The sequence below is a fragment of the Bos grunniens genome, chromosome 14, assembly GCF_055505025.1.
Source record: "Bos grunniens cultivar Pamir isolate PY7600 chromosome 14, Bosgru_T2T1.0, whole genome shotgun sequence".
Taxonomy (NCBI): Eukaryota; Metazoa; Chordata; class Mammalia; order Artiodactyla; family Bovidae; genus Bos; species Bos grunniens.
In genome coordinates this window covers 51,283,728-51,294,302 of record NC_141178.1, presented here as the reverse complement: position 1 = coordinate 51,294,302, position 10,575 = coordinate 51,283,728, and the positions used below count along the sequence as shown (strand labels likewise).

Sequence of the window (10,575 nt, the reverse complement as noted above, 5' to 3'; positions counted from 1 at the left end):
TGGTCATGTATGGATGTGAGAGTTGGACTGTGAAGAAGGCTGAGCGCCGAAGAATTGATGCTTCTGAACTGTGGTGTTGGAGAAGACTCTTGAGAATCCCTTGGACTGCAAGGTGATCCAACCAGTCCATCCTAAAGGAAATCAGTCCTGAATATTCATTGGAGGGACTGATGCTGAAGCTGAAAGTCCAATACTTTGGCCACCTGATGCAAAGAACTGACTTATTGGAAAAGACCCTGATGCTGGGGAAGATTGAAGGCAGGAAGAGAAGGGGAAGACAGAGTCTGAGATGGCTGGATGGCATCACCAACTCAATGGGCATGCTTTTGAGTAAACTCCAGGCATTGGTGATGGACAGAGAGGCCTGGTGTGGTGCAGTCCGTGGGGTTGCAGAGAGTCAGTCACGACTGAGCAACTGAACTGAACTGAACTGAACTCTACTGATGCTGTTAAAGTGGTAGTGCTTTGTTAATTTTATTTTTAAGTATTTGCTTTGAATATATTAGAGATAGCGTTGATTTTTGTATTTGTGTCTTATTCTCTGTGACCTTATATCAGTAGTTCAAAAACTTCCTCAGTTAATTTTGATGATTTGCCAATTTTGAGTCCCATTGTTCCATATGGTTAGGTTCTCAGCCTGCCTGCCTGTTAGAATCATCTAGAAAAATATTTTTTAAAATATTTATGCCTGTGGCTCACCCCCAAAGATTATAATTTATATTGTGTGGAGTATGGCTTAGCATTGGAATTTTTTAAAGACCCCAAGCAATTTTTTTGTTAAAGTATCTTAGAATAATAACCTTTAGGCCCATCTATGTTTTCACAAATGTCAAGATTTCATTGTTTTTATGGCTGAGTAATATTCCATTATATATATGTATATATACACACCACATCTCTCTATCCACTCATCTATTGATGGACACTTAGATTGTTTCTATATCTTGGCTATTGTAAATAATGCTGAAATGAACATGGAGGTGCATATATCTTTTCCAATTAATGTTTTTGTTTTCTTTGGATTAATGCCCAGAAGTGGAATTGCTGGATCATATGATAACTCTGTTGAGGAATTTCCACACTGTTCTCCATAAAAAGCTATATCAATATATATTCCTACCAACAGTGCATAAGGGGTCCCTTTATTCACATGCTTGCCAACAATTGGTTTTTGGGTTTGTGTGTGTTTGATAACTGTCATTCTGATAGGTGTGTTGTGATATCTCATTGTGTTTTTGATTTGCATTCCCCTGATGATTTTTTACGTTGACCATCTTTTCACATGACTGTTGACTCCCCAGGTGATTTTAAAGTGAACTAGGGTTGAGAACTGCTGCCCTATAGACTTGCAAATTTTCCTTCTACATCTTACCCATTTTACATATATTCAAATTAACATCTGAATTCCCTGGAATGACACATATTCTAGACATTTTATAGTGTCTTACCTGTCCATTCTTAAGAGATCTGCTTCACCCTCTTTTGCATTGTATGTGTGTGTCTGGTCATCATAGTAGATCGCACCAGCAAGCTATGATTTCTGCAGCAAGGATTTAAAAGCTAAGCTAAGTTAATCATATTCTTTTCTTATAATTTAAATTTGAGAAATGAAGAGGCTTGAGGCAATTGGCAAAGATATTAGAAAGCAACAGGATGTATCAAGAGTTATGTTGATACATAGGTAGCAGGGGTAGTCATGATGGACTATTTGCAAAACCTAAATGCAGAAGTTTTGAAAAATGAAAGAAAGCAGGGCATCAAAAGAGAAAGCCTTGGTTCAAATGTCATCTCTCTATAGCTTTCTCTGATTTTTTTCCAGGAAGAAATAAATCTTTTATGGATGTCCTCACAGCATTATTTTAGTACTCATCATATCGTATTTTACTTTTTTGTTTTCATCTCTCTAAGGTGTGAGCTTTCCAAGTTGAGGACCAAATCTCATATATGTTTTTATCCCTAGCACTAGTGCTCAATAAACATTAAATCAAATTAAATCTAATTGTATAGCTATTATACATTATGACTTCTGAAAATCAAATATTAAATAGTAGTAATTAATGATTTATTTTTCCCCTTAGGCTTTTGAATTTTAGTATAAGCCTTGTGCCCCGTGGTATACGTCATTCAGTCTCTACTGAAATTTTCCCTACTGTATCCAGGAATAAGTATGGAACTGGAGCAGTTAGCATTCAAGCTGGCAGTGCTTTGCTAGCTAAAGGTGGTATCTGCTTTATAGGAGACTTGGCTTCACACAAAAAAGATAAACTTGAACAGCTCCAGTCAGGTAAACAATATTTCTTCAAATTAATTTTTACCTATTTAACTTTTCCATCAGTGTCATGGAGTTGAGTGTGCTAAATCACTTCAGTCATGTTTGACTCTATGAGACCCTATGGACTGTAGCCCTCCAGGCTTCTCTGTCCACGGGATTCTCCAGGCAAGAATACTAGAGTGGGTTACTGTGCCCTCCTTCAGGGGATCTTCCCGACCCAGTGATCGAACCCAGGTTTCCTGTATTGCAGGCGATTCTTTACCTATCTGAACCACCAGGGAAGCCTAGGACTTACCTAACAATAGAGATTATATTGTACAGGTTTTAGAAATAGAGAAATTATATTAAATGACACTTCTCATTTTACCTTGATAAATAAAAACAGGAATTTAATGTGTAAATGTACTGTTTAAGCCTTTGCTCTCAGTTGTAATACATGAATTTGTATTAGTTAGAGTTAGTTGCTCAGTTGTATACAACTCTGTGACCCCATGGACTGTAGCCCACCAGGCTTTGTTCATGGAATTCACCAGGCAAGAATACTGGAGTGGGTTGCCTTGCCTTCCAGATTTATTTCCTCTTCTTGTGTTATTGCACTAGTTAGGACGTTCAAGATGATGTTGAAAAACAGTGGTGAAAAGGAACATCATGATCTTGTCTTGTTCCTGATCTTAATAGGAAAGTTTCAAGTTTCTCACCATCATGTATGATGTCAGTTGTAGGTTTTTTGATGAAGTTCTTTTTCAAGTTGAAGGAGTTCCCTTCTATTCTTAATCTACTAAGAGTTTTTAAATAAAGGGTGTTGAATTTTACCAAATGCTTTTTCTGCATCTATTGACATGATAATGTGATTTTTCTTCTGTAGCCTGTTAATATTATAGGGATTACATTAATTGACTTTCAAATGTTGAACTAGCTTTGCATACCTAACATAAATTTTACTGGCTGTGATATATACTTATTTTTATACATCATTGAATTAATCTGCAATATTTTGTTGAGAATTTTTGCCTGTGTATTCATAAGAGCTATTGGTCTGTAGTTTTCTTGTTATATCTTTTATCTGATTTTGGTATTAGGATAATGCTATTTGAGCCAGATTTGTAACTAACAAGGATATGGAAAAATAAGTATTGGGCAAAGAAAAGTTAGGACCTTGAATTCCTGGCATGCCAGCAAGCACGTGCAGCAATACACAGGAGACATAGCATATTGCCTCTGCCTGCAAAAATAGACTCACACTCATATGTTCAACTGATTTTTGATCACAACATCAAAACAATGGGGAAAATGGGGAAAGTTTTTTCAACAAATGATGATGGAACATCTGGAAAAGAATTAATATTTGTTCATACCTCACAACTATACACAATAATTACAGATGAATCATAAACCTAGATGTAAAAACTTAAATTATAAGGCTACTAGAAGAAAACATGAGAAATCTTTATGACTTAAGGGTATGTTGTGTGCATGCTCAGTCATATCTGACTCTGTGACCCCATGGACTGTAGCTCGCCAAGCTCCTCTGTCCATGGGATTTTGCAGGCAAGAACACTGGCTGCTGCTGCTGCTAAGTCGCTTCAGTTGTGTCCAACTCGGTGCAACCCCACAGACGGCAGCCCATCAGGCTCCTCTGTCCCTGGGATTCTCCAGGCAAAAATACTGGAATGGGTTGCCATTTCCTTCTCCAACGCATGCATGCATGCTAAGTTGCTTCAGTTGTGTCTGACTCTGTGCAACCCCACGGACAGCAGCCCACCAGGCTCCTCTGTCCATGGGATTCTCTAGGCAAGAACACTGGAGTGGGTTGCCATTTCCTTCTCCAGAGGATCTTCCCTATCCAGGGATTGAACCGTGATCTCCTGCACCGCAGGCAGATTCTTTACCATTTGTGCCACCAGAGTAGGCAAAGATTTTTTGGACAAAACCCAGAAAGCAATTAACAGAAAACAATTGATGAATTGGACTTCATCAAAACTAAAAAGTTATACACATCAAAAGGCCATTTAAAAAGTGAGTAGGCAAATAAAGGAAAAGAAAATAATTGCAATACATATATTTGACATAGGACATATACCTAGAACATAGAAACAATTCCTACAGGTCAGTAATTTAAAAAACAAAATGTATGTGTTAGTCACTCAGTCATGTCCAACTGTTTGTGACCACGTGGACTATATATAGCCCACCAGGTTCCTCTGTCCATGGAATTATCCAGGCAAAAATACTGGAGTGGGTTGCCATTCTCTTCTCCAGGGGATCTTAACAACCCAGGAATCAAACCTGAGTCTTCCACACTGCAGGCAGATTTTTTTACCCACTGAGCCACCAGGAACCTCCCACCCTCCACCCCACAAAAAAAACCCCTAAAGAACCAGATGCAAAATACCAGATTGTGTGTATTGTCTCACAATCTTATCCTCTTTCATTCTTGACTTAGATGATCTGCTTTCTTTTTTTCCCCACAGAAAAGAACATTGCTCCCACAGAGTCCATAAGACTGATCTATACATCAGTGTCTCTTTTGCTGTCTCCTACAGAGGGTTATTGTTACCATCTTTCTAAATTGCATATATATGCGTTAGTATACTGTATTATGGACTCTGTGGGAGAGGGAGAGGGTGGGGAGATTTGGGAGAATGGCATTGAAACATGTAGAATATGTATGAAACGAATCGCCAGTCCAGGTTCGATGCACGATACTGGATGCTTGGGGCTGGTGCACTGGGATGACCCAGAGAGAGGGTATGGGGAGAGAGGAGGGAGGAGGGTTCAGGATGGGGAGCACGGGTATACCTGTGGCGGATTCATTTCGATATTTGGCAAAACTAATACAATATTGTAAAGTTTAAAAATAAAATAAAAAAAAAAAAGAACATTGCTTAATTTCAGCCTCCTTTGTAACCTGCATGATACAACCAGTCTCCTTACCCTCTGCCTATTCATTCCAGTCCACAATTCTAGCTTCATGCTTTGGACTAATGGTTCTCATCATCAGGGGATACAGAAACATTCAAATATTTTTCTTGCCTTGTTCTTTTTATGGCAAATCCTCTAATTTAGCCATATCCTGCAAAACCATGAAGTTTTCCTGTATCTTTGCTATCCAAAATTTAAGTCATAAAATTCATTATAATAATATTTATTAATTTGTAGCTATATTGACCAAAGTGAACTTAAGTAACAAATGGATAATGTCTCTTGACTTAGCTGTGGAAAGTAGAAGCATCACAGTCTACATCTCGGGAAAGAAGTTTGGGGATGATGTGGATCAACAAATGACTTTTCCAGTTCAGTGCAGTTTTTGGTCTTTTCTTGATATGGATTCACCTTCAAGGAGAAATATACAGAAAACCAATATGCTAATTGGTCAGATGGTAAAGTATATGTGTATTTTATTGTTAGAATATTGTTCAAGGAATTTAGTCATGGATTTTAGTCTCAATTTTTTAATAACAATTTAATGTTTTATTTCTGTGCTTACTTTCTGTCTTACTCAGATCCTGGAACTAAATAATGACACAGTTGTTTGCAATTTTTCATTTTTTAGTCATAGAAAGCAGGTATCAGCTCACTAGAAATTATTATTTGAGTAGGTAGTGGGGGAGGTTTTCATGAATAATGTGTAAGAAAATACTCAATAAAGAGCATTTTAAAAAATTTGTTACCAAAAAGATCCCATGCTATTTGGGAATCACTTTAAATGAAGTATTATTTATAATTATTATTTAAATTATAATATAATTATATCACTATAGTGTTAATTACATTAAATTATGAAATAATAAATTAATAATTATTTTATTTTGTTATTATTTAAAGTGTTTGTGAAAATGCCAGTGTTTAATATTTACTTTCTACATTTTTGTTTGATGTAGGATTGCAGTTTAATTCCAGCTAATCTTGTAGAGGCATTTGCATTATTGATTAACTGCAGTGAATCATCTCCTTGCCACCCACTTCTTCCAACTGTGCAACATACTTTAAAGAAAGCTATTGATCCTGAAGGGCTGCTTTATTTAGCTTCTAAACAGTTCACAACTGAAGATTTTGAAAAGGTAAAGGTGGAAAAAATGAGTGCCATGAATATTTGTGCTGCTGCTGCTAAGTCGCTTCAGTCGTGTCTGACTCTGTGCGACCCATAGACGGCAGCCCACCAGGCTTCCCGTCCCTGGGATTCTCCAGGCAAGAACACTGGAGTGGGTTGCCATTTCCTGAAAAGTGAAAATGAAGTCGCTCAGTCATGTCTGACTCTAGCGACCCCATGGACTGCAGCCTACCAGGCTCCTCCGTCCATGGGATTTTCTAGGCAAAAGTACTGGAGTGGGGTGCCATTGCCTTCTCCAATATTTGTGCTAATGTTTCTCAATTTAAATAAAACTCCCTTTGAACATTCAGTTTTCCTTATTTAGAATTTTCTTTTATTTCAGTTTGCTTTTAGCTTTTAAGAATTTTAAGGACATTGTATAGAAAATATTTTAGATTAGTTAAATTAAAAGCTATAAGGACATAGATATTAAAATGTTGAGTTTATTCTTTGAATCACTAATCAGATCACCATGGTTTATCTTTCCATTAAAACATTCAAAATAGAATATTTTTATAAAACATTATGATGAGAGGCTTTCTAGATACACAGTTTTTTACATTTTACAGACTATTCAAAGGGAATAGTTCTGACTATAGGGAGTATCTATCATGACTCACAAACCCATTTATTTTAATGTCTTGACCTGAAAACATGTGTGGCATGTTCAGAGAACCTGAAAGTTGGATGATGCAAATTTAGTAATGACTCTCATAGCTATTAAAGGTACTCAAGTATTTACAAGTGAAGCCCTTTTAATATTAACTGTTGAGAAATCTGTCCACAATAGAGTTAAAGTGTCTGTGTAGGATAGCTAAATGGCCTGTAACATTGGGAAGCGGGAATCCACAGGTCAGTAAATTTTTTGTTCATACCTGCCATTTTTTGTAGCCCAAATTGCATGGATAAAAGGTTGAAAGGTGGAGTTTATTCACATAGATTAAAACAGAAAAAGAACAATATTTACTATAAAATAAGGTCTTTTCATTTGTTTTAGTGTGTATAAAAAAAAGCAATTAGTCTTTAGGAACTGGGGTACTAAATGATATAGACATGCTAATAACCTGGAAAAATTTTTGCCCAGTCTTTCCCTGAAAAACAACAACAAAAAAGTCTATGGATTTATTAGTCAGGCATTTACTGAGTATTTAATATTGATGAGCCTCTTTCTGTTCTTTTATATTCTCCTAGAAATGTTCATTTTTCTTCCTTAGTTTATCATTTAATTGAGATATATGAAACAAGGGACAATTTAAAGCTGTGTTAGGTGGTGCTGACTATAAGTATTGCATGACTTCAGAAAGGAAGGTATCAAGTAGAATGCAAGAGTTAGGAATAACCCAAAAGGCGGTGAGACTTTAGTTGGGCCTTAAGAAAAGGTAAGATTTAAATTACCCTCCAATTAAAGCTAAATTTTACAAAAAGGAAAAAAAGAAAACAAAAGGTAAGATTTAAATGACAGGAAGGATGGACATTAAAAAAAAAAACAGCTAAAAATAAGAGCAAAAACATAAAAGTAGAGATGAGTACACATAGAAAACTATGAGAAGACCTGTCAACTGGAGCAAAAATTATATTATATAGTCATCAAGATTAGGCAACTGTTGAAGAAGTTGATAACTGGAGGCCAGTGCTGGCTCCCAGTGCTACATTCCCAATAGCAGAGACAACAGGTCTTTTATGAAGGGGGATGTGGTTGTCTTATCACTGTGACCCCATAGCATAAAACCTAGAGAGAGCTATCAACGTTATTGATAGTATTGTTCTGTTCTGAAGGCCTGGAGGGAATTGTGGAATGTAAGAAAAATAAAGACAGGACATATCCCACCCAGGACATATCTAGATCTTTTTTTTTTTTTTTAATTTAAATTTTATTTTATTTTTAAACTTTACAATATTGTATTAGTTTTGCCAAATATCAAAATGAATCCACCACAGGTATACCCGTGTTCCCCATCCTGAACCCTCCTCCCTCCTCCCTCCCCATACCCTCCCTCTGGGTCGTCCCAGTGCACCAGCCCCAAGCATCCAGTATCGTGCATCGAACCTGGACTGGCGACTCGTCTCATACATGATATTATACATGTTTCAATGCTATTTTCCCAAATCTCCCCACCCTCTCCCTCTCCCACAGAGTCCATAAGACTGATCTACACATCAGTGTCTCTTTTGCTGTCTCGTACACAGGGTCATTGTTACCATCTTTCTAAATTCCATATATATGCGTTAGAATACTGTATTGGTGTTTTTCTTTCTGGCTTACTTCACTCTACATAATAGGCTCCAGTTTCATCCACCTCATTAGAACTGATTCAAATGTATTCTTTTTAATGGCTGAGTAATACTCCATTGTGTATATGTACCACAGCTTTCTTATCCATTCATCTGCTGATGGGCATCTAGGTTGCTTCCATGTCCTGGCTATTATACACAGTGCTGCGATGAACATTGGGGTACACGTGTCTCTTTCCCTTCTGGTTTCCTCAGTGTGTATGCCCAGCAGTGGGATTGCTGGGCTGCTGCACAACAAAGGAAACTATTAGCAAGGTGAAAAGGCAGCCTTCAGAATGGGAGAAAATAATAGCAAATGAAGCAACGGACAAACAACTAATCTCAAAAATATACAAGCAACTCCTACAGCTCAACTCCAGAAAAATAAATGACCCAATCAAAAAATGGGCCAAAGAACTAAATAGACATTTCTCCAAAAAAGACATACAGATGGCTAACAAACACATGAAAAGATGCTCAACATCATTCATTATCAGAGAAATGCAAATCAAAACCACTATGAGGTACCATTTCATGCCAGTCAGAATGGCTGCAATCCATAAGTCTACAAGCAATAAATGCTGGAGAGGGTGTGGAGCAAAGGGAACTCTCTTACACTGTTGGTGGGAATGCAAACTAGTACAGCCACTATGGAGAACAGTGTGGAGATTCCTTAAAAAACTGGAAATAGAACTGCCATATCTAGATCTTTTTAAAAAGTTATATTTAAAATACAGATATAATAGTTAATAGCAACTTTATTATGGGTGGTTTTTCTCTTTTGTTTCCTCCTCTTGTTTTTCTGGTTTTACAACTCACAGAAACAAAAGAAATGGTGAATGGTGAAAAGTCTGGAAATGGTGTCATAGAATAAGGACTTGAGGAACTGGGAATTACCTGTGGTGGATTCATTTTGATATTTGGCAAAACTAATACAATTATGTAAAGTTTAAAAATAAAATTTAAAAAAAAAAGAAAGAAAGCACAAAACTCAGAGAAAACAGTGATAATCATTAAGTTGAAGGCTTATTTTCTACCCAAAATCTTTCTGAGTCTTCAAGGCCTGTTTTCATAGTAGTTAACACAGTACTTCCCACATCGCTGGTCTTTAGATGTGTTTTTTAAAAGGAAGGAAGAAGGCCAATGAGAGAAAGTTTTCTAGAAATAAACTGTCAGAGAATTAAGACTATTCAAAGGGAAATGAGATTCTGAGGGGAGCTGTCTCCCACTAGAAGGCTCTGAGTAAGCCTTTATTCCACTGGAAGCAAAGAGTTGATAGTCATTCAAATACATTGCACAGAACATTTCTGTACTAAGAGGGAAGAAGAGGTTATTCTAGGTAGACTGTAATATTCTTTGTAAGTATAAAATGATTTAAAGTGCTCAGTGGCTTTGGATGGCTCATATATTTAAATCAGTTTTGATATAAATAAAGTATGCAAACTTTAAAAAATAAAATGACCATATACTTTGGATTTTTGTAATATAGGTTCTCTTAATAAAGTTTGAATCTCTTGAATTTTCACACTTTCAATTTAGCTGCTTGCTTTTGCAAAAAATTTGAATGTCGAATTCAGCTTGGAGGCAGAAAGAATGATTCATGGCTATTACCTAGCAAGTCGCAGAATCAGAACAGATTCTATATGTGGATCAAAACTGTCAGCATCTGCATTAAAATATTTGTAAGTATGCAATTTTAAAATCATTATTGACTTTAAAAAATCTTTATTTACCTTTTTTTTTTTGGCTGTGCTGGGTTCTCCTTGTGTGGGGTTTACTCTAGTTGCAGAGAGTGGGGGCTACTCTTTAGTTGAGGTACACAAGCTTCTCAATCCAGTGGCTTCTCTTCTTGTGGAGCATGCACTCAAGAGCTCATGGGCTTCAATAGCTGCGACGTGAAGGCTCAATAGTTGTGGCTCCCTGGCTCTAGAGCACAGGCTCA

At 36.8% G+C, this 10,575-nt stretch overlaps 1 protein-coding gene across 6 annotated transcripts in view; it reads left to right on the top strand.

The window, feature by feature from the left end:
• MCMDC2 (minichromosome maintenance domain containing 2) overlaps positions 1-10,575 on the top strand; it is a 41,333-nt gene that overhangs the window by 18,656 nt on the left and 12,102 nt on the right. For 5 of the 6 annotated variants that reach the window (XM_086336716.1, XM_086336720.1, XM_086336717.1 and 2 more), the window contains 3 exons: positions 5,486-5,652; positions 6,154-6,333; positions 10,173-10,315. In XM_086336716.1, coding sequence (XP_086192842.1) covers positions 5,486-5,652; positions 6,154-6,333; positions 10,173-10,315 — 490 coding nt within the window. Of the gene's footprint in view, positions 1-2,078; positions 2,285-5,485; positions 5,653-6,153; positions 6,334-10,172; positions 10,316-10,575 lie in introns of all 6 variants that reach the window. The other variant, XM_086336722.1, reaches the window with a different exon arrangement.